The 23,878-nt window shown below is 43.5% G+C and overlaps 1 protein-coding gene across 15 annotated transcripts in view; it reads right to left on the minus strand.

Moving 5' to 3' along the window:
* Positions 1 to 23,878, minus strand: part of LOC135234158 (pleckstrin homology domain-containing family A member 6-like) — a 62,503-nt gene that overhangs the window by 8,632 nt on the left and 29,993 nt on the right. For 3 of the 15 annotated variants that reach the window (XM_064298444.1, XM_064298438.1, XM_064298445.1), the window contains exons 2-18: positions 19,789 to 19,872; positions 15,167 to 15,293; positions 14,784 to 14,888; positions 14,447 to 14,519; positions 12,540 to 12,640; positions 6,269 to 6,441; positions 5,178 to 5,618; positions 4,391 to 4,871; positions 4,023 to 4,103; positions 3,563 to 3,616; positions 3,393 to 3,458; positions 2,516 to 2,596; positions 2,236 to 2,385; positions 1,861 to 1,956; positions 1,394 to 1,505; positions 906 to 1,045; positions 316 to 477 (exon numbers count right to left, since the gene is read on the minus strand). In XM_064298444.1, the coding sequence (XP_064154514.1) occupies positions 316 to 477; positions 906 to 1,045; positions 1,394 to 1,505; positions 1,861 to 1,956; positions 2,236 to 2,385; positions 2,516 to 2,596; positions 3,393 to 3,458; positions 3,563 to 3,616; positions 4,023 to 4,103; positions 4,391 to 4,871; positions 5,178 to 5,618; positions 6,269 to 6,441; positions 12,540 to 12,640; positions 14,447 to 14,519; positions 14,784 to 14,888; positions 15,167 to 15,277 (2,427 nt within the window). In that variant the 5' untranslated portion in view covers positions 15,278 to 15,293; positions 19,789 to 19,872. Of the gene's footprint in view, positions 1 to 315; positions 478 to 905; positions 1,046 to 1,393; positions 1,506 to 1,860; positions 1,957 to 2,235; positions 2,386 to 2,515; positions 2,597 to 3,392; positions 3,459 to 3,562; positions 3,617 to 4,022; positions 4,104 to 4,390; positions 4,872 to 5,177; positions 5,619 to 6,268; positions 6,442 to 7,843; positions 12,516 to 12,539; positions 12,641 to 12,936; positions 14,416 to 14,446; positions 14,520 to 14,783; positions 14,889 to 15,166; positions 15,294 to 19,788; positions 19,873 to 22,182; positions 22,527 to 23,878 lie in introns of those variants that run through there. The other 12 variants (XM_064298443.1, XM_064298439.1, XM_064298437.1 and 9 more) reach the window with 11 other exon arrangements.

Below are 23,878 nucleotides of genomic sequence, written 5' to 3' on the forward strand. Positions count from 1 at the left end.
CATTGCATTTTTACGTTTCCCTTGGATTCCCTGGAATGTCCCTTGTTTGCATTTTCCCTGGAACATTTGCAGGCCTGAAGTCTGAAATATTGATCACCCTTTAAAGTGATTGACTGTATCAAAAATGAGGTAATGATGACATCAGTGAGTTTTGGGATGAGTTTCAAGGGAAATCCTTAGAGAAGGAGGAGTGAAGGTTGGGTGGGACAGTTTGGGACAGTCATTTTGTGGCTTGTGTATGGAGGGATGGCAATGAAGTCTCCTGGGGGTGGAGGGAGAGGTGCTGCCTGAAATCCCCTTCCTCTGAGATGGTACCTGTCTGCGCCGGGCCTCTTCCTCTTCCTCATAGTCTTCCTCCATGCGACAGAGCCAGGAGCTCCTGTCCAAGCTCATGTGAGAGGTGGATAGAGGGAAGGGGGGAGGGGACTCCAGTGGGAGGTAGGATTTGGGAAGTGGGGGCCGTGGGGGACTGATATCCTGAGGTAGAAAGTGAGAGAGGGAAGGAAAGAGTAAGAAAAGGGAAGTAAGAAAAGAGACAGAAGAGAGAGTGGGGTAGTTGAGCCAAGCAGAGAGGCACAGAAAGTTAGGGGGGGGGGGGCAGGTGCATAAATCTCTCCCATCAGAAACCATACATCACTCAAACATCTGATGCTGCAAGCTTAGCCCTCAAAATAGGTACATATGCAGCAAACAACCCTAATAGTTATCACCACCATGACACCAATAAAGACCCTCAGAGTCGCAAGTATGGGGGTGAAAGGTCACAGCTTGGATGATGTACAGACATTTTTCTCTGATGCAGTGGTGGGGCAAATTCAGAGTTTGGAGAGGTTGGGGGACAGGGGACAGCTGCAGAGGGGTATGGTATTGGGGCAGGTTTCCCAGAAAGCGGGCACAACGCTCACCTCCATGCCCACCTGCTTGGGGGGCGAGTCATGTGACCCAGAGACTGGCGAGAAGGGGCTGAGAGGACTGGTGAGGCTGGTAGAGCTGAGGGGGCTGGCAGGACTGTTTGTGCTGAAGGAACCTGAAGCCAAGCTGGCCACTGTGGGGCGAGAGGAGGAGGGGATGTGACCGATCCTCTGCTATACCCCACACATTGGATTACATTAAGAGGGGGGGAGAAGGAGGGTACAGTAGGTGACCAGTTCTCTGCACGGCATGCACAATACATTACATTATGTTTATTCAGCGGACACTCTTATTCACAATGAATTAGTGTACAGGAGAACATGTCTAGCAACATTCCATTCCCAGATCAACAAGTGTAAGTGCAACATCAAAAAAGCACCAAATGTGTTTTAACTTAATGTGTCAGTACTGATGGATGTGGCTGTGTCAGTACTTATGTGTGTCACTGTATCAGTACTTCCCTGTGTCATATTGTCAGTACCTCTGTGTGTGGCTGTGTCAGTGCCTCTGGATGGATTGTTCTTGTGTAGGCCCTCCAGCACATCCTGAATTTTCCAGAACTCCTTCTGGAAGTGTCTGTGGACCACCTCGTTCTTCCCAGAGGACAGAGGGCAAATATTTAGTTAAGAGTTGAAAGGTCAGAGTCAGAGTTTTCAACAGCATGTGAGGTCCAGAGAAATCTGGTAATTCATCATTAGATTAAAACCCAAGTAAATCATCAGCATTATGATGGTGAGGCCAATATCTTCGTTATACATTCACAGACGTCAAACTGTGTTTCACTGATGAGGATCACTATATGATATTGGACATAGCATTTTAAACATCAGTATTACCATCCTAAATCCAAAATACATATCTGGATGAATGAAAGAGGTCAGTCTGTCCTGTTCAAAAGCACAAGCCAGGCCGGTCACAGGAAGGCAGAGTGAAAGCAGCCTTGCTCACCTGCCCGCCAGCGTTTAGCTGCTCCCAGAGGTCACCGTGGATGGTGTTCACCTCGTCCTCCAGCACTTCAAACTCCATCCTTGTGGTAGTCAAAGCCTGAGGACAGTGTATGAGAATGGTTAGACTGTGGTAATTCTGAGATCCAGATATCTTTTATGCCCCCCTCCCTATACTGTAAAATTCTGAGCTGTCTAAACATCTAAAGAGGACAGAGAATGGCACTCAGAATGATGAAAGGGTTCATATTAAGGCTATTTCAATGGCCTTCAAAATGCCCCATCCACCCACTCACTCATCCCTATGCCCCCCCGATCCTGGGCCCCTCCCATTCTGGGCCCCTCTCTCCACAACCCAGCCCCATCCCCCATATCTTACACTGGAAGCCTGAGAGAGCTCCCCTCGGATATTGATGAGCTGGTTCTGCAGGGTCTCCTTCTTCAGGTGGAGCTTATCGGCCAGCGCCGGCTGCCCACGGTACACCTCCAGCTCCTGGTGGGTGGCCACCAGACTGGCTTCCAGGTTGTCCTTAGATGCAGGACACACAGAGACTCAGAGGTGCTTGTAATAGGAAATGTGGCAGTTTGTCATGGGGTGGTCTGACCCTCAGTTGAAGGGCCATTGGCGAGTGGGGGTGTAGGTTGCTTTTAGGGGCTACCTTTTCAACTCGCAGCCGCTGGACCAGAACCTCCTGCTCCTTCAGGAGACGGTTCTGCTCACAGAGGCGACCCAAGAGGCTCTGTAGAGGGAGAGAGAGAGTTCTTTCATTTGAATTCAATTAAAGCTGAATATGAGTAAAAGCAGCTGAAAACAATTACAAAACTTCTTTCACAGCAGCAGTGGGCATGCACAGAATCATTCCGCTCCTTCACAATAACACAAGGACAAAAGGGGCAAAAATGAACTGTGGCAAAGGGAAGGCCTTATTCACCATTATTCAGAGCATCTGTCAGTCCTACAGTGTGTGTCTGTTACTTCAGACACCCCATGGGAGCAGACTATCAGCCAATGGTGACTGAGTGAGCCAGAGGACAGCACAGATGGCAGTGCTCCTCATACTGTATATTCACAGAGTTATCACGCTTTGGGAGATGACATGCTGTCAGGAATGAGCCAGGAATATGTGGTTCAACTGCAGTTGAAAGGGTCACTGTATTTGTTGCACACATTATAAAATGAATGCTCATTTTCAGTTTGTGAAATATCCTCTATTCTTTATATTCTTATTACAATCATGAGGTAATGAGCCAACAGTGCAGCAGAAACTCTTTACAGCCCCTGACCTCTTTCTACACACCATACAATACACCTCAGTTTCTCACTGCAGATGACCTGGTCCTGCAGCCACCCACTGAATGCAGGCCACATCAGAATCGTACTCTAATACCACCAGAAGAACAAGAATCAAGGTTTTACTTTACAGTTATGATTGTTGTTGAGGTGCAGTTGGGTCACTTCATGTTTAGCTTTAAAGACAGGGAGCTAAGAAACAATTCACTTTTTCTTATTTTATTTAGGGCACATCTGGTTCTTACATCGATATCTATCTCACCCAACGCAGGGGGAAGGTCTGTGTAGACATCATGGAATGGTGCCACCTGCTGGTAGAAAAATGAAAGACTCTGTATTTATTTGTCCCTCCAGCCGTCTGTCAATCGACAGCTGTCCTGACCATGTACTGCTGGTGATGGGAAGATGGTAATACCTGTTGCTCCAGGTAGTCCAGGTTTCTCTGTAGCTGCAGGTGTGTCATGTCATCCTGAAACAAACAATACCAATGATGGAGAGAGAAAGAAAAGGGGGAGAGGATAGAGAAAGAGAGAGAGAGAGAGAGTGCAAGTTAAAATACATGCTTCATGCTGTACCTATATGTCATTTCTATACATAGTCACAAGGTGGCAGTGTGAAGAAGTGTACCAGAAGTTTGCAAAATACAAAACCAAACATGCAACAGTAAAAATATCTTGAAGTGTGTTGATATAGTTGATATAGTTTCAAATACATTCACATTTTATTGAGAATCACATTACACTGCAGTACTGTGTATAAAATGTGCTATACAAACAAAGATTGCTTGATTGATTGATTGATTGATGAAGGGCAAATATATTTTCATGTAATAATCAGCATTTAAATGTATTTAATAAATGTGTTGAAGCACATACCATGTTGTCATGGAGGGAGCCTGGGTAGTTATAATGGTACAGTCCGGAGCTCATAGAATGGCTGTCTCGATGAAATTCATACTAAAACAGAAAACAGAATCTGAGAGTGCTGGGAGTAAAAAAGAACAATGTAATACATAACCATCGTAACACTGTAGAACTATAACAATGTAACAGTGTAACAGTATAAGAATGTAACAGTGTAGCAGTATAACAATGTGACCGTATAACTATTTGGGTAACAGTGGTAATAGTATGACAATATAGGGTAACAGTGTAATAGTATGAGAATATAGCAGTGTAGCAAGCATAGCATGGATAAAATAAGGATTAAGTCTTATGTATTGTGAAGATATTTATGTGGGTACCTTGGGTGAGCTGACAGACCTCCTGAGGCCGTAGACAGAGGGGTCAGTGTAGATCATGTCGTCGCGGTCGCGTTCGAAGCGTGCGCTGGGGGAGCGTATGGGGGAGTAGGGTGTCTGGGGGGAGGAAGAGGAGGGGGATCGGGGTACGGAGCGCGAGCGAGGCTGCATGCTCAACCGCTGCATGCCTCTCTGTGTCTGTGCCAGCTGGCCATAGTACCCCCCGGGGTGCTGGGGGTGGGGCGGGGGGCCCCACGGGGACACCCGGGGGTACAGGGGCCCATCCCGCAGAGACCGCCGCTTGTCTTCCGGCGCGGTCCAGTGGGGAGGGAGGCGGTCAAACCCCCCCGAAACAGAGCAGATGCTGTCGGGGCGCATGCCGCCCGGGGTGTATAGGGCATAATCTTCAACGTAGCGGGGACCCCCATAAACGCCATAGCAGTCTGAGGGGACTCCCCGATTTACTGCATAGTACTGAGAGGGGCTGGAGAAGGAGAGAAAGAGAAAATAAAAAATAGAAATGGATAGAGGGAGAGGAGGGGTGAGAAAAAGATGAGAGAGAAAAATAGAGGAAGAGAGACAGGGGAATGAGTGTGACAATGACAGGAGGGGATGAAGAGAAAGTAAAAGAGAGAAAATGGAAAGCAGTTAATTTTCTTTAGTTCCAGCTCACATGGTTTTCTTGTAAAAGGCATGGAAGTGTAAGAAACTGGTTCATTTAGAATGTCCTCTATGGAAACACACTAAGCCTGAAATAGAACCTGAGGCATTCGGAGTCCCTCCCCCTTACCTATGCAGGTCCTCTTGTGCGGGCACGCCCCTTCGCTGGTTGACCCACTGCTGGAGCTGTGTCATGGAGTTCTGCCTCTGCACCACCCTGTCAGAGACTGGGTGGGGTGCAGGAGCGAACCCCCTGTGCAGGTACGCATTTTCACGCTGCATCCGGGCCTCCCACTGGTCCCGTGACTCTTGGGGCTGGTAGACGCCGTAGCCACCCCATCCGTTGGGCTGGGGAGCACCGCCTCTATCCCTGCCCCTCTCCCCACTCCGCCCATCCATGTCCGAGGCTGGGGCCGACGCAGGTGGTTCCTGCTCCGCCTTGCCGACGCCCCTCTTGCCCTCCCGGAGCTCCGTTCCCCGCCCGTCACCCTCCCCCCGCTGATGTGGTTCTGCTCTCCTGGTGGCTGTGGCATTGTTCAGTCCTGTTGGTGGGATGTTCTCCATATTGTTCCTGCAAAAGGCAGCAATTTGCATGCTCAATATCTGTATCCATCGTATTCTGTGTGTCTGTGTATGTTTATACGGGTGTGTGTGAGTACCTCTGTATAAGTGTGCTTATACACAGACCTATATGTGAGTACCTGTGCACAGGTGTGTGTACAGGTTTGTGTGAGTATCTCTATGCTGGTGTGTGTGTGGATACATTCATGCTGGTGAGTGTGTGTGTGAGGACCTCTATGCTGGTTTGTGTGCGTGTGTGAGTACCTGTATGCAGATGTGTGTGTACAGGTGTGTGTAAGCACCTCTGTGCAGGCGTGTACAGGGGTCTATGTGAGTACCTCTATGAAGGTAGGTGTGTGTGTGTATGTGTGTGTGTGTATTCAGGTGTTGGTGTTAGTATCTCTGTGTAGGTGTATGTGTGTATACAGTTGTCAGTGTTAGTACCTCTGAGCAGGTGTGTGCGTGTGAATACAGGTGTCAGTGTTAGTACCTCTGAGCAGGTGTGTGTGTGTGTGTGTGTATACAGGGGTCTGTGTGAGTACCTCTGAGCAGGTGTGTGTGTGTGTGTGTGTGTGTGTGTGTGTGTGAATACAGGTGTCAGTGTTAGTATTTCTGTGCTGGTGTGTGTGTGTGTGTGTATACAGGGGTCTGTGTGAGTACCTCTGAGCTGGTGTGATGGTCATGCGGGCTGCGTCACTCATAACCTTCAGCCAGGCCTCCTGCTCCTCTGGACCCTCAGAACTGAAGTAGTATGTACGGATCCCAGCGTGCTCCACCTGCAGGCAGAATGCTGAACTACTGTTACTGTCCTCCTCGTCCACTTCACTGAATACCTGAGACAGAGAGAGAGGGAGAGAGTAGGACAGAAAGAGGGGGGGGGCAGAGCAAGAGGGTGAAAAATAGAGAGAAGATAGGAATAGAAAGGAAGAGGTTGGCAGAGAGAGACAGAAAAAATTGATTTTAGTGTTACCTCGCATTTTTCATTCCAGTAAAGCTGGTTGTAATTTAATTAATTTGAATTCAATTAAAGCTGAATACGACTTAAAGAGACAGGCACAAAGATGCTGATGCCCACACACAGCTGAGAGGACAAGCAGCTGAAAACAATGACCAAACATCTTTCACAGCAGCAGCAGGCATGCACAGAATCATTCTGCTCCTTCACAATAACATAAGGAGAAAGGGGCATAAATTAACTGTGGCATAGGGAAGGCCTTATTCACCATTAATCAGAGCATCTGTCAGTCCTACAGTGTGTGTCTGTTACTTCAGACACCCCATGGGAGCAGACTATCAGCCAATGGTGACTGAGTGAGCCAGAGGACAGCACAGATGGCAGTGCTCCTCATACTGTATATTCACAGAGTTATCACGCTGTGGGAGATGACATGCTGTCAGGAATGAGCCAGGAATGTGTAACAGTGCAACAGTGGTACTGCAGAGCAAAGGGTCACTGTATTTGTTGCAAATTGCATGCATTTTAACATGAATGCTCACTTTCAATTTGTGGAATACCCTCTATTATTTCTATTCCATATATATAATTTAATAATTTAATTGAAAGACAAGTAAAAACAGGTTAGCATAATGCACAAAGATCAATTCAAGTGCATGTCTGAGTGTGTGTGGTACTCTATGCATGTGCAATCCCTAAGAATGTTTTTGTTTCAGCTTATAAAGTCTGTGAAATTCCACCACCATTGTGCTTTGCAGAAAAATTGAGGAGCAACACTGTTAACACACAAAGTCAAACTCATGAAGCAGTCCTGGAGTCATGAAGCAGGGGGTGAAATAAAAAACAATATTGTCTCCATTTTTTTAGATCTTTTCTGCATGTTTATGTCTGCATAATAACATATTTAAGATTTCATAAGAAATAAAATGTCTGGTCTTGGCTTCCTTTGTAATATTACGATGATGCAATCTTTTTTTTCTATCACACTGAATAGCTACATGATACAATGACATAATGGTTTAGGTATTCCATGTACTAGTGTACACTGATACCCTATGTATTGTGTTACGGTGGGTACTGAAAAATAATACTGTCCAAAAATTACCCTGAGGTGGGGACCTCAGATATCCTATGGGGCTGGAGCTGATTTAAAGTTTTGGAAACCCCTGGCATGTTGGTCATGGCTAGATGTTGGGGACAGATGTATGGATGGACAATGAGCACAGCCCATGGCTATAAACACATGCTGCATGCAGAGGAGAGAGAGAGACAGGCACTACCTACAATACGGGAGCTCATCAGGGATCTCAAACAGGCAAAGTGAAGGACAGCCTCACTCAGGGGTCCTCAGAGACAAGAGTGAACAGGACAGAATGACACAGGTCAAAGGGTCAGAGGTTGCCGGGTAACAGTGGAGGTGCTGATACTGAATTCTTCTCTAGGCCTTTCACATCGCATATGGCAGTTGAATTATTAAAGATTAAAAAATGGTTTTTTTTTCATTCTATTCATTGGAACGTAATGCACCTAAAAGTGCACTAAATTCACTAAAACCTTCATATCCTGTAACAAAAAAGAGTTGTTAATACAGTAACATTAGAGATTCTGAGTTTTTCATTTGCTGGTGGTGTCTACCTGTCGACAGGTTACTGCATTTAATTACAATCACTTAGCCGGTTCTCTTATCCAAAGTGATGAGCGATACAGCTTACATGATCCATAGCATTAATCTGTTTCCTTAGCTGAGAGAGAAAGCTTTAAAGATTTGTTGCTAGTATCAACATTTCTGATTCGCAATACTCTTGTCTACTTTCACTTTCACCCACAAGGGGGAAACATCACAACAAATAATTCTGTAAAGCTTAGGTTCAGCCAGTGCAGTAGCTATAATTTATGTGAATAAAAATGAAAGCCCGATGCATTACAGGGTAATTATCAACCCCACTTGATGAAGCAGAAACATAAATAAAGGCTGCTTGCTTTGATGTAGATGATACCTTCAGATGCTGCAAGAACCAAATACAGCATTCTTTTTTCTTTTAAAACACACACACACACACAGCAGCATTTAGAATGAAAGCCACTTTGCATAATAACATGAAGTAGACATATTCATCATACGCAGACTCTAGACATATGCCTCAGAGAAGCAATGGAACAGAGCCACAGAGCTGTTGCTACAGTAACACAGTGTGCAGTTCCAGGGAAAGCGATCAACAAACCTACCTGCCGGCCATCTTGCATCAGGCATAATAATAAGCCAAGCCCACGGGATAACTTACATGATATTTTTCATTGTTTAAATGTTGGCTGGGAGCTCTGCTTGGCCTGGGAATAATTCAAATGATTTATTCCTAAAATAAATATGCACACTCATTTTTTTCCTGAAATAGAAATTTCCGTTTGAAATATGAGAGGAGTTTGTTATAAGTCTTTGGTGGAAGAATACAATGAAAAAAGTAGACACATACTGAGATTAAAAAAAACGCTGTGTGCTGTTTGCTTGTAGTTTGTGAAAAACTGGTTTTGCCTGATCATGGTCAAACAACACATTGTACCATAATCCTTGGGGCCAGTTTTTTTATTTTATTGTTTGTACATTCACTATCTTGTGAAAACAGCTCTGTGGTGTGGGGTTCTAGTTTTTGGGACCATCCCAAAACAGGAATTCCATGGTTATTTATGGAGGACAACAAAGGCCTGACCAACTCCCTTGTGGAGTTTTCTAAAATTTGAATGGACTGCTGTCAGGTACTTTCTAAATTCCTAAACATTGGGACTGAAAAATCTTTCTGCTTGCTCAAACAGAGATGTCATATATCCTAGACATTTGTCCTAATACAATCCCCTCCCCCATGCAAGTCTTTGATAAAAGGCTTCTTAAGTAGCAATCCTTTAGAGGAGAGGAACACAAAGAACAGCTACCCAGTATGTGGTGGTATGCCACAGCCCAGTGGGACAGTAAGTGGGAGTAAACTCCCATATTGAAATGGTGCTTTCTTCTTGTTCTTGTTCTTCTTCTTCTTATCATTATTAAAAAAATAATAATAATGGCCCCTGCCTCTAGCTAAGGAACCTACTGTACAACTGCAATGTACAAGGTCACATGAGACAGTCTACTCACTCCTGGTGAACTAACTACAGCCTACAACATTGTCAAGCTAATGAAGTATATTTGAATTTGAATTTGACTTAAACCCCAGAGGAACATCGGCTTGTCCACCGAAGACTTAAATCCCTGTAGAACTCACAGAGCATATTAGAATAAAGCCTATTATATTATTTTTAAATTATTGTCATTAAATTATACCTTTTGCACTGTTCCCAGGTAAATAGTTTCTATTTTCATTTTCCAAGATGCATTAAAATGAAAATATAATATATATAAAAAATGTCCAAAAAGAAAGAGGTGGGAAGAGAGCAGTTTGCTGCTTGCTCCAATGTAGGATGGCCAGATGTGTCCAGTGGCCGACCAATGCCCCCTTCCCTCTCAGGGAAATACCAGGGCAATTCAGAGAGGAGAAGGTCCACAGCACAGAAAGCTTAAGGTGTGTGTGATGGAAGCAGTAAGAAAAAAACAACCCCCCCCCCCACACACACACACGCACACACACACACACGCACAGGCACTCGTATGCACACGCACACACACACACACACACACACACGCATGCACACGTTACAAATAGACTTGAGATGATACGTCCCCTGGGGAACTCGGGCTTCCGAAGGGCAGACTCACTGATCCGAAAGTGCCACACACACAGCAGGCAAAGACTTGATTCTGATTTCTTGTGATAGCTGTGCTGAGACACTGCACAGCGCATGCCTGGGTAGATAAATACACCCCCAGGAGCAAAACAACGGCTGATATTTGAAAATGTAAGAGTGTCTAGCCTTTTTTGTTATGAGTGCTAGTCGCCTCCACGTGTACTCCAGGTGCAGTTCTCTCTGCAGTAGGGTAACTGTCAATGTTAGAACTGTCCGGGTATCAGTCAGATAATGCAGTAGGTGGGGAAAACACAGGCCGAAGGCTAAGAGACGCTAAAATTACTGGTGTGGTCAGAACAGCAAACTGACCTGTTGGGTATTGCAACCCCCCTCCCATGAAGACTCATGGGAGGGGGGGTTGAACTCAGAATACTATCATAAATAGTGTAGTACAAGCGGGAATAAAACTTCTGTCTTACATAACCGCAGTGCTACGCTTCTTAGCTAGAGACATGATTCATTTATGACAGAAAACTGCAAGGACCCCAGACACAGGAAGGAGGGTGGGCACAAATAAGCTCATATTATGACATCAGTGGATGACATCGTCCATTAAGGACACCTAGCTGGAATGAGCTCATCTACCTCAGAATAAGGATCACTTACTGCTGATTTACACATACTGCTGATTCTCTTGCCCCTGCTGCTATACACTGAGCTATTGTGTGGCATGTTACCTGTGGAGGTGAGTAGGAGGTAGTCTAATTACCTGGAAAAAAACTAAGCAAGCGTAATAACCAAATATTCAGGTACAGTTACAAGTCACCAAACCAGATGTGAAGCGTTAGCTGTGGCTGCTTGCTCTGAGGTATGGTGATAGATCTACCACGGTGCACACAAAAAAACAACAGAGACTAGATCAGTCAGCACCAGTGAAAGGGCTGCCAGAACAGTACAATGCCACACCAGATACTGTACAGATGCTGTAAGGATAGGGCAGCTGGAGACCTAAAGCCAGCCAATCACCAGCCAGATTAATACAATATATACAAGGACTTCATAAAGCATGCACAATGCATGCCTTTGTGAGCATGATATTGTTTGTGAGTCATTCATATGCTGTTGCAGTTGTATAGTGTCTCACAGAGTAACTTAGCAAGTGCTATTTAAAGAAACAGTGCAAAAAAGACAGCAGACATTCTGAAAATATCTAAAATCAATCACTAAAATGATCACATTAGGAGGCACATACACAAAACCAATGCAATGCCCCCCAATGAGGCGAAGAGCATTTTGATTTCTGTAGATCCTTCAAAGCTAAGAAGCTTTCATAATTCAGGCCAACCCAATCACCTTCCACAAAAATGGATGGCATTTTCTTGCATTATTCTGATTTATTCACATTATTATTTGCATTATTCCAGAGCATGGAAAGTCACATTGAGATTCTTTTTGTGGAGGAGCATAGCACGTCTCTCTGTTCTCCAATAGACTTTTTCTCATTGGCCAGTTTGAACTGACAGGTGTTTGGATGTGCTGTGGGTGACGCTACGCTGGAGCCCATGCAAACATGTGAGGACCTGAGAGGAATGCCCTAACCCTCCCTTCTACCCTGGGGGCAATAAGACAACCCAAAAGGGCAACAACCTGCCAAACTCATCACCAAATACAGCTGGCCCCCTTCAGCTCAGCACACCTCCTCTGCCCCACCCCACCCTCATTTCCCACTTCCACAGCACACAACATCACATAAATATTCTTTATAATGAATGAAACATATTATCATAATGACCCCACTGCACTGCTATGCTAAGGCTATCTGCAGCCATATCAGATCAAGCAAAGGAACAGGGGGCTGTGTTAGACAGTACCATAAAAGCAAGAGACAATTATGGATCACCCAGAGCTTGTAAACATTTACGATTCTGCTTCATGATTGAATAAGCTGGACCAATAGGAGGGGGAGCAGGTGGATGAGAGATGGCAAACAAATAATCCTTGTCATCTGTGCATTGCCTTTAGAATTTGTTTTAATAACTCATCACTGGTCAAAAATCATATTAATCTGACAATTATTATACTGCCTATCCAATTCTCTTCTCTCCATATGTTAACATGGACACTGGAAACACAGTGGCTGCATTTCTATAGCATTATCATCATCCCGTTCCCTGCAGACAGTCTTGTAGCAGTGCACACCAGTGCCACCGAAGCCAACCCCCCCCCATCCCGCAGCATGCCCGGGTGTTTTTCACTGCCACTAACCTTAAAGGCGTACTTGCGGCTGATGCCGTCTGAGGGCTGCACTGGTCCAATCCGAAAACCAAGGAGAGGCAGGCTCCCAAGGACCGCCTCCTCTTTATCGTCTGGAATGGGGGGGGGGGGGGTGGAAAAAACAAAAATGAAATATGAATCAAAATAACAGAAAAGCGAGATCCCAGAGTCCAGATCCGAGGTGGGAAGAGGGAAGAGCAGCTTCAGATTCCCGTTAACAGTCCTGTGACGTGGAGTAACAGCGTAAGACAAACTTGAGGCAGTCCGCCAGCGTGTCAAATAACAGATTCCCATTACCTGTATTCCAAAACCTAACAACAAATGAAAAAAGAGAAAAATACTGCAAAAAAGTTAAAGAAAATCAATAATAAAATTGAAAGAAACGTACTCCCGGCGTGTGAATAATGGAATGGCCCCTGAAAGATTTCAGTGATCCGGAGTGATCCAGCGTAACCCCAGTTCAGCGTGACACAGCTTTGTTGGTGTGGATCAGCTGGGGTCTGGCTCTGCGAATCCTAGGCTCCTCTGAAAGCATGCTGTCTGTTGGCTGAGTGCGCATGCGCACGCGCGTGTGTGTGTGTGTGTGTGCGTGTGTGTGAAAGCAGACTTACTGAGCTGGAGAGAAGGGGAGAGCCGTGTTCAGCTAAGCTGAAAGATACAGCAGTAACCAGCCCTCACAGTTCCTCATGGCTGGAATCCAAGCAGTGGCCTCCAGCCAACAGCACCTGCCTAATCCACCAATAGGAGGCTGCGCTCCCAACTTCAGGTGGAGACAGACGCATGCACATGCGCACGCACATGCACACACACTCGCTTATTGTTTCTTTCAGAAGAATGAATAACAGTGCTCTTCTGCTGCAGCACAGTCTTTGAGTGCTCAGAGAGATCTCCCAGGGCTGTCTCAACTTGTCTGTTTGGTTTACTGCATGGACAAATGTTTGATCAAAAAGTAACAAAACCATGACAACGGCACTGGTGGCTGAGGTCTGAAAACACATGGAAGGAGACCTTTACATGGGCTGAGAGAGACTGGCTGTAAATTTATAAATTCTTGCTTTTGTTTAACACAGTATGTATAAAACTGCAGTACTGCATACGGAAGTGGACTTCACTAAAAAAGAAAATTTAGATAAGATTTCACTCAACCCAATTTGAAAAAAAGATTGGATGGACTTCCAATAATTTGTTTAATTACAGCCAAAGGAGGCTATTTTAAGAAAAATTGTGCCTAAGATTATTTAAAGTAAATAATCAAAACTCATCAATGAGTAAAACTCTATAAAATATGCCGCTATCCTTTTCAGTTCTTAGTTAAACCATAAATCTCTTTCAAAACACCACTGATTCTCTTTTCTGTGGCATAACACAGTGATGGGCTTTGTGAAATCCCAAATCTCCAAATACTTTTGGGAAAGTTACATGTCATAAATAAGGGATTAAAACCAATCAAAATAATTCTGCTTTCTTGTGTTTCAGCAATGTGGATTTATATGCCATAACATACTAAAGGACTTTTTCTATCCACATGTCTGTAAACAACCATGTCACATGCTACATTTGTAAAAACAATAGTAAAACTGTCTGTTATACTGTTTTACTTACGTTCCCTCTTTCTCTTATGCAAGTTCAGAACAATATTTTCATTTTGGCAATGACTGAAAGTACATGTATTCAAATGGATATTAAAATGCAATAATCCATGCAAAATATTGGTACTTTGCAAGGGTAAAAATGTTCTTTTTATATTTCACACATTTTTGCAACTGGTGTGCAAAGAAAAAAAAAAAGACTTAAACAACCATTAAATAATGTAGAAATGCTAATGCTGTACATAAGCCTATAATCTGAATATATCAAACTGAAATATGATCGCTTTCGGCAAGGGGAAAGAGACACACCTTTGTAGTAGAAGAGGCAGCGGTCGGTCAGTACAAACCAGCGCTTGTTCCACTGCTTGACTCCATTGCTGGCCTTAGGCAGAAAGAAAAAAATCCAGGTAACAGGGATACATACACACAGATCACATTACAGAACTAGAGAAAGAAACCAGTTGGAATATTATCTTTGTAATTAGGTATGGTATTTAATGGTATTTAAAGTGGCAGCCCCACTTTGGGCATTTTCTCCAGTTCAGTAGTCATACAGATTAGTGGGGATTTTACCTGTCTATAAGGACTGCTCTGATTGGTCTCACTGGTCTGTTGTGTGGCCATACAGGTGTATGGGAGTCCATACCTGTTTGTAGAGCCAGCCTTGCTTGGTGACCTCAGCTGTGGGGTTTCTGCGCATGGAGTTGGACCGTTTCCCGAAGGTGGCAGCCTTTCTGGTCGAACGAGGGGTCTGGAGGGGAATCATAACATATTTATTGTGGATAATCCAAATCAATGCAATTCAGCTGCACATACTGGCTTCAGCGATTGGCAAATAACTTGTATCTGTTATAACCTAACAGATTATTGTATAGCAGCTTAACTATTTTCTCAGAATCTGTAGAATTGCACAAATTAAAAAATGTACATTTGTTATATATTTAGGAGGAGGGGTATTGCAGTGTGAGAGTATTTTAGTTAGGGGGCATAGCATTGTGACAGTGTCATAAAGGAGAACTTAGTACTAACCTGGCTGCTGACTTGAGTCTCTGGAGGCAGGTCAGACACCATGGTGAGGTTGTTAGAGTTGACGTCGCTGGCAAAGCTCACAAATCTTTTCCCAGTGGCTTTAGTGCTCATGTCCGGACTGGAGCTCCTGTGCAGGCATACAGAGAGTTAGAGAGGCTCTGCTAGAGAAATTTTGTCAGACATGGGCCCTGGCAACATGAAGACAAAGAACATGATACTGAGGACATAAGGGTAGCATACTTGTTAAGGAATGGGACAGGTTTAGCTCAGCTCATAATTTAGGCCCGTCTAAATTCTGTCCAGGAAAAACCCTATTGCATTTTATAACTATCTAGTACAGACCACAAAATTTCTCTCTCATTTTTCAAAGTTTATAGTACTAACAAACTTGGTACTATACATCAGCAGCTTTAGGTACTATGAAATTAATTTTCAAGAGGTAATCCCATCACTGGTGATTGAAAATGCTCTACAGAGCTTTGTGTACAGAAATCAAAATTGTAACATTACTAAAGAATTCCAGAAGCAGAAGGTAGCTAACCTTTTCAAACTTTTGTGGGTCAATATAGGCTAACACAGAAAACTATGGCAACTCACGAAGGACAGACAGTGACTGCACTGCATTGTACAAGAGCTTGAGTCAAACCATCAGTTTATAACAAAATGAGAGAAATAAAATTTAGTTTAAAAAAAACTGTGGAGCTGTACGTCCTCCTCTGCCCCCTGATAACCTATGGATGGAAATAACTTATGCTTGTGGGTTAAACTCCCAATAAACTGTGGATGTGACATAAAAAATGTATACATCATAAGAATGACCTGTATCTATAGTTGTGAACTGCTAGCCATATAGGGCGGCATGGGGCCCATCTGGGGCCTTTCTGTGTGGAGTTTGCATGTTCTCCCTGTGTCCACACGGAGTTCTTCTCACAGACAAGCAGGTTAGGCTAATTGGAGGGGCTAATCTGTCCATAGTTATGACTGTGTAAGTCAAGGGTGTATTGTGTGTGTGCCTTGTGATGGATTGACCTGTCTAGGGAGTATTCCTGCCTTTTTCCCAATGGAGGCTGGGATAGGCTCATTGAGGATGGATAGATAACAGATGGATATGTATTCCAAATTTTTAAAACATTTGTGTAAGCATTTCAAATGTCATATTTTTTTCATAAACTACAAAATATGTGCTCTTAATAATAAAAAAAATTAGCTGTAAGTTCTGTTGATGTTAAAATGTTAGAAAGAAAGAATGTGTGCGTGTGGGTGTATATGTGCGTGTGGGTGCCTGTGTGAGTGTGTTTGTGTGTATGCACAGACTGAAGGATAGCACATTGGATGGCATTAAAGATACAGAATTAGTGGGGGAACATTGAAAGGGCAACAGCCGTTAACTGAAAAGCAGGAGGTTTTTTATTACCCAGCTTAATTTAAACAGCTCCTGTTCAATAATATATTTATGCATTAATGTGTCAAACAATTTTTAAAAATGTTTGTACATGAAATGCAAATGTTTGTAATGCCAATGACATAATTTTATATTCAATAAAAATTAATTATAAACAGAAAGCAACAGCAAGACATATAAACAGAGACAGCAGTAGAAAGAGAAAGATCCTTCTGCGGGGATGATGCATGCATCTGCATTCTTATCTGACACGGTCCTGTATCCTTACAGAGGTGATTTTGAAACAAACCTGGAATCTGATGGGGAAAGCAAAGAGGTGCCAAGGACAGCAGACTCTGTTTATAGTCACAGCATGTCTGTTTGCTTTCTGCTGTTTCATCAGAATTCTCAACTGTAGCAGTACAGCATAATTTAATTTAACCTAATGTAATAGTGGTGTAATCCAATACTGAATATAACATAATATTGCAGGAATGATTTAATGCTATTCTTTTGATGCAGGAACTCATGAGACAATGCAATACCTGTACCTGCTGATAATGGAGGGAGACCACTGCCTGATATTGCTTATATTACTTTCATTCTGTAATAACAGTCTGTATGAGAATTGCAGTCAGTGGGATGTGTGATCTGTGATTTGTGTAAAATAAGAGTGAGGTTTGTGGTTTCAGAGGATAGTACTTTTGTGTAGTTTGTGGTATCAGCTGAGAGTGGTTTTGAGGGATGTGGACTCTGATTTATGTGGTTTGTGGTTTTGTACTTTTGAGGGATGTGGTCTCTGACTTGTGTGGTTTAAGAGCATAGTTTGTGGTATCAGTTGAGAGTGGTTTTGAGGGATGTGGACTCTGATTTGTGTGGTTTGTGGTTTCAGAGGACAGTGGTTTGTGAGGGGCGCGGCTCAGAAAGGAGGAGTCTGAAAGAATAGATCTGGGCTGGATGACCCTCCTGGTTCTCAGTAATAAATCACTCTCTTTCTCAGGTTGCATGGACCATCTCTAAAAGATACTGATCTGCTCAGCAACAAGATGGATGAATTTACCAATAACTGCAATGAATGGGACATTTCATCATATATACTGTATATTTTTATTTCTAATTTCAACATTATATTGGAAATTATATTGCATTTAAATAATTTTTGTGTCCCATAAAAATAATCAATTATCTGTCATATTTTCATTGTGAAGTGATTTTGTTAAAAAATGTATTTCCTTGTACCTCTTTAAAAGGCTGAAAATATGTGGCCCTGTTATAATGAAAGGCATACTTAAACTGCATGTGTTGGACAGCACAGTGACTCTCTGACTCCCACAGGCATTCTTAACTTCTCATAGCGTTAGTGTGTGTAAGGAGCATGCATGCATGTACAGTGTGTGTTTGTGTGTGCATGTACAGTGTGTGTTTGTGTGCATGAGCATGTGTGTATGTGTGTATGTGTGTGTGTGTGTGAGGACTCCTGAATAGCTAACCATGTCCCAGTTTCAGTTGTTTACCCTGGCAGTCAGAGGGGGTGACAGTTTCTGTATGACATCACTCAGCCTGATAGCAGAATAGTGGCGCTGATGTTGACAGCACAGAGTCTGCCAGACGCAGATCTGTGTGTGTCCCAGTGAAACTGAGCATAGAGCTCAAACTGTGACTCATAACACCATAAAGCGTAAAGTACAAGAGAAAAGTACAGATTCCCTGCAAATTATAGCATCTCACTACACACAAGAAAAACTATGATTGTATATGAAATAAGAAAATGAAAAATACATTCAGACAGTATGTGCACGTATGTATATATAAAGCATAATTTAGGTCATCCTGTTCTATGACTTGTTAACTCACAGCATTCTATTCTGACATTGAGCACAGTGTCCTTAGATTTTCTCCCCAGTAAGTGAGGGTCATTATGATGATTATTATTAGCTTTTGCATTGTCCTTTAAGAAAACACTGGGCAGCTGATGACTCATCCTTTTAAGGCACTGCTTTAGTGCACGAGCCTTGTGTAGCCTTGTGTAGGGTTCAGGCCATATCAGGGCAAAACACAATTCAAGCTAGCTTTGCCCAAGGATGGAGGATTCCAGTCAGCCAGACTGACAGAGTTTCATTGAGCACTCACGACCTTCGCTCTTCCAGCGAGCACCTGCCAATCCTCCTATTGAGTTCGCATGAAGTGTCTTCCTCCAACTCATATCTGTGCAAGCCATCTTGCAAGCTGCGGTCTGATGGGAAGTGACAGCTGAAATGTTTTGAAAGAGAGTCTGCTTGCCTGTGCCTTCCCAGATTGATAGTAGAGTCAGCGCATGGCAACAGTGAGTGCTGATGAACTCAATTGGACATTTCAAAATTAGGGAGAAAAAGCATTTGAAAATGTTTTATGAAAGCCCTGTGTGCAGGTTTTGTGCAGCCAAACAAATTCATCACTTGTGTATCCTCAGATAAAACTGTCCCAGGATTCCATCAGCTCTAGCACAAGACAACTGGGGAAGACCCCAAAGATATTCTATTAACTGACCAGATATTCAGCTCCTGCATTCCTTCTACACTCTGCATTTCTGAGCCTAGGAACTTCCAGGTGGTATCAGGAGGACCTAGCTCTGTGTTAGTTTCTGTTCAAGCCATGGATGTTCTCCAAGTATGTGGACAGATATAATATCTGTGATGGTCTATGAAGCTCTGTTGGGGGGTTTTAGTACTGTACAGTACTGTAAAGCAGTGCCAAGGAAACGCCCAATATTTAAATTATGCCAGTGTTCCCAGCCAATCCAAAGTCTGCTTTGGGCCTTCAGGGAGTACTGTAAAATGCCGTAGCCCACTATCCGTTCTGGGTAATAAACTCTGCAGAAGGTCACCTCGATGACTGAAAGTTGGCAGCTGTTCTTCACTCTGCGATTATACATTTTGTGCAAGGGTGCTTTTACATGCCTCTGCAGGTAGGGTGGAATTAATTCACTGTTTATTTTATGCAATACCTACAGTATGAGTCCACTAACCAGCCTCTTTATGGTATTGTGTGAATTATGCCTGTTCTTTGTGACAAGATTACAGTATTTGAGGAGCCTTCTGCAGCAACAAATTTGCTGATCTCTCCTATTTTTCAGTTCCACCTAGATATGTGGCTCCATGATATGGTATGATGCCTAATATGACATTTGTCTCATAATCTAATTGCAGAGATGCAACATCTGTCTCCAGTGATTGTCAGCCACCAGTAAGTTATGGTTACTCACGGCAAATGTGTCTGCGTTCTTTTGATCTCCACCAGGTGATTCCGGATCACTGGGTGCCCATTTGTTCCATTGTGGTCATTTTGACTGAAAAGAAAGGAGGAGAGTGAGGACATGGACATAGTCTTCTACAAAGCAAACAAATAAAACCAAGTAAGAACAATATATAAATGAATATGCTCATTTTAAATTGAAGAAATTAGCTGGAAGCATGAATTTTTGTACACCTTGTTGTGTCCAGGCGTTCAGTAAAGACAAATGACTAGTAAACCAAAACAAAAGATTGAACCGGATCTCCAGCCAGTCTCACAAAATTTATTGTGTCACATTTCAGTCTATTTAACTTTCAAGTCAAGCTCGACCAAGATAAAGGGCAATAGACAAACGCATTGCTTCTGGGTTTTATAGCAGATACAATGAAGTTGGTGATGTTGGCAGGATGTCCGCTGTGCAGGATTTCTTTCAGAGCAAAAGATGGAGTCCACTTTTTGTGAATGCCATTTTGGCCCCTTTGGAGAGTATCTGAAGCCCTGTAGTCTTGTCCACTGCTGACAGACAGAGACAAGGGTTTGTACACTGGCTCTAATCACCCCATATGGATTTTACAAGATCTGTGGTGTGACTGAGGAAGCTCACTTTCCTCACTGTGTGAAGCAAAGCATGCTGGGGTACATTAATCTGCATTTCACATGGGCTTTGGGAGAGAGGGAAAAAGAGAAATGACACAGAGGGAGGAGTTTGCATCCATACGGGCCAGTACAGAGTCCTGTTTACCTGCAGGGGAGAGAGGAGATCACACCCCCCTCCCCTCACAATCAACCTTTTCACCCATCTGTTGAAACATAAGAGTGAGCACTGACACATGCAAAAATATTTTCCTCCCACTGTCAGACAACATCAACTTTCAGTCACGTGAGACCATGATGCGGTAAACAGGTCTTTGCAGTATGACTCAATAGCCCGAGGCCACGGACTCTCAGTGTGGCATCTTAAATGAGGGAAGACTGAAATTAGACTAAATTCTGACCCAGAGCTGGGGCACTTCCGGTCCTCTCCAGCAGACTGTGGGGTTACTGTTCAGGTAGTGGCACATATACACTGGGGAAACCAGGATAGTTGACATACTAAGCAAATAATAACTTCAATCAAACCATTAAGAGCCAACACAGAGATAAGGGGTGTGTGTGGGATTTGGCATCACAAATAGCATCATCCTTTCCTTATACCCAAGTAGTCTGTAGGTCACTATTTAAAGACAGCACCTTTAATAACAGGGGAAAGAGGTAGTTTGGCTCAAGGTTGTGTTATTTATTCACTGTAAATATTTATATTTATAGCAAATTTCTGATGGTTTGACACATTAAATGAAGGCCAAGCACCTTATTCCAGTTGTTGTCAACATACTAACTCTTGTTATTCTGGTTACTGTCTGAATTGTCCAACAAATACAATTCTGTGCTTGTGGAGTCTACTGACACACACACTAGCGCACAGGTACGACATCACATACACACACACACACACACACACACACATATGCACACGCAAACAGAGAGCAGAACTACAGCAGTCCACAGCCAAACTGGCCACTTGGACACTGCGCAGAAGCGTTCCTTTCCTTTATGTCTCAGATGCACTTTGGTTCCAGCACAATTGTTCAGGCAGAGCCTACAAATCTATATAAAGACACTGCCAGCAGCAGTGCAGCTGTAGACACAACCGTACATCACAGTGTGTCAAAACAGATGTCACCCTCACAGAATGGGCTTACTCATACCAACATCAGCAAATAGGCTGAAGCCAATACTACAGTAATTCCATCAACAACTGGCTCAAGGTGAACGCATGGTAACATGGCTCTAGCTTACCAACACAAATCTTATAACATAGGCCGGGAATGTCTGTCGCCAAACTTCCGTGTACACACAGACATACTCAGACACAGCACAGACGCAGCACACCCACACATGCGTATATGGATATACACAAACACCCACCCACACAAGGAAACACACAGAAAATACACACACAGACACACACACACACACTTAGCAAAAAAATACACACACATTTAGCAAGCACACACACACACATACACACACACAGCAAGAAAATACACACACATTTATTGTAGCAAGCACACACACACATACACACATTTACAAATCAAGCAAGCACACACACACATGCACACAGACACATTTACCAAGCACGCGCGCACACACACACATAGTTTCAGACATTCAATTCCCCAGTGAACTGTTGATAAAGAGCAGCGGGTCTCTCTTATCAGCACTGCATTGCAGTGATCACTGACCTACAGCACCCTTCTCTCATCATTCCGTACAGCAAGCCAACTCAACAGCCATAAAGTTTAACAGTCCCGTCTGCACCTACCTCACTCTGCGGTCGGCGCGGAACTTCAGCATTTTCTCTCTCCTGCATCAATCGTTTAATATTCACAGGCCAGGCACAGGGAAGGTGACAGAGAGGGAGAGAGAAAGATAGCGAGAGAGACAGACAGTGACAGAGAGAGAGAGAGAGAGAGAGGGAGAGAGAGGGAGAAAGAGAGGGCTTCCAGTGCTAGGGGAGATGTTCACCCCTTTCTTGCCATTGCTGTGGGGTACAGAATTGTAATCTATGTACTGCTCTCTCCTTGAAAAGTCATGCTGTAGTCAGCCTCTCTCTCTCTCTGTCTCCCTCTCTAACTCCCCCCCTCTCTCTCTCCCCTTATTTTTCCACTGTCATTCATTCCTCTTTTATATCCTGGGCTGCTTTCTCTCTCCACGTGTCTAGCTGCCCCCCCACACTCGCTTGCTCCCCCCCCCCCTTTCTCTCTCTCTCTCTCTCTCGTTATCCGCTGCCTTGCAAAACAGCTCAGCTCAGCTCGTTCCCTTCCAGGGTCTGTTTTTCTCTGCCCTTCTAACCTCCCCAATAACACTGAGCCCGGGGGAGCTGGGAGACCCAGGGAGCCCACAGAGTGTCGGGCGAGTCCCCAGACTCAGGAAGGACAGCTGCAGTTCCATTATCAGAGAGTCTGGCCAGGACTCTCAGATGGGAAGGGAACGATGGAAAAATGGAATAATTTTTTTGTACTTGAGCACTCTTCCCTTTTCCGGAGAGCCGCTGAGACAGGTGCAGTCAAATCGCAACGATACGATCTGTATCTCACGCGGAGATAACCACGATAACGGAGTTCCTCAGAGATGGAATTAACCGCTTTGCATGATTGTACAGAACAAATATTCCCATGCCATAATGTCTTTACTCTTATTCCTGTTTGAGTTTCATACACTCACAGACACGTACTGTGTATTTTGAATCATTTTACTAAAAAATGATTTTTGTCAACACAGGTCTCTTGTTCCATTGTTCACATATTTAAAATATATGTATTTGCACATATTAATCACTATACTGACCCTAGATCAGCACTGAACATGATACTACAGGCCTTCATACATATTTCCATTGATACATTCTTCACAATGCTGACCCTAGTCCAGTACTGAGAGAAGGCACTATGCTCTACTGCAGATGGGGGCTGTCTTTCCTACAGCTGCAGTGGTTTCATCACATTGCATCATTCATTGGCATGGCACAATGCATACATACATATGTGCATACACAAATGTAACATATTCTTACCCTCAATGTCCTACACAGTATGACTGGTGATGGTAATAATTACAATGACAATGACGATGATGACAATTATTTTTATTGTTATAATAATAATAATAATAATAATAATAGTAATAATAATAATCAATGTCATTATCAGATCTTGCAGATCAATGTTTGTTGCCTTGATCAATTCTGTTGTCCCACACATGGTTTGGACCAACTACCTTCTAGTTACCACCGCCAGAGTTGCGTTAATATTTTTAATGACTGAGGTACTGATGTAGGTCGATGCTGTCTCGCAGGCATATAAACGATTATCAAAGCAGCTCGTAAAGTGATTTATCTGACGAGGAAGAGGCCACCTACAGTAGGTCCCATGTTTAGAAATAAAGATGAATGCCATTTGTTTTCTTTGAAATCACTTTCAGCTACAACCACTCTTCTTTGAGAAATGAGTGTTCTTCCA

Source organism: Anguilla rostrata, chromosome 11, assembly GCF_018555375.3.
Source record: "Anguilla rostrata isolate EN2019 chromosome 11, ASM1855537v3, whole genome shotgun sequence".
Lineage (NCBI taxonomy): Eukaryota > Metazoa > Chordata > Actinopteri > Anguilliformes > Anguillidae > Anguilla > Anguilla rostrata.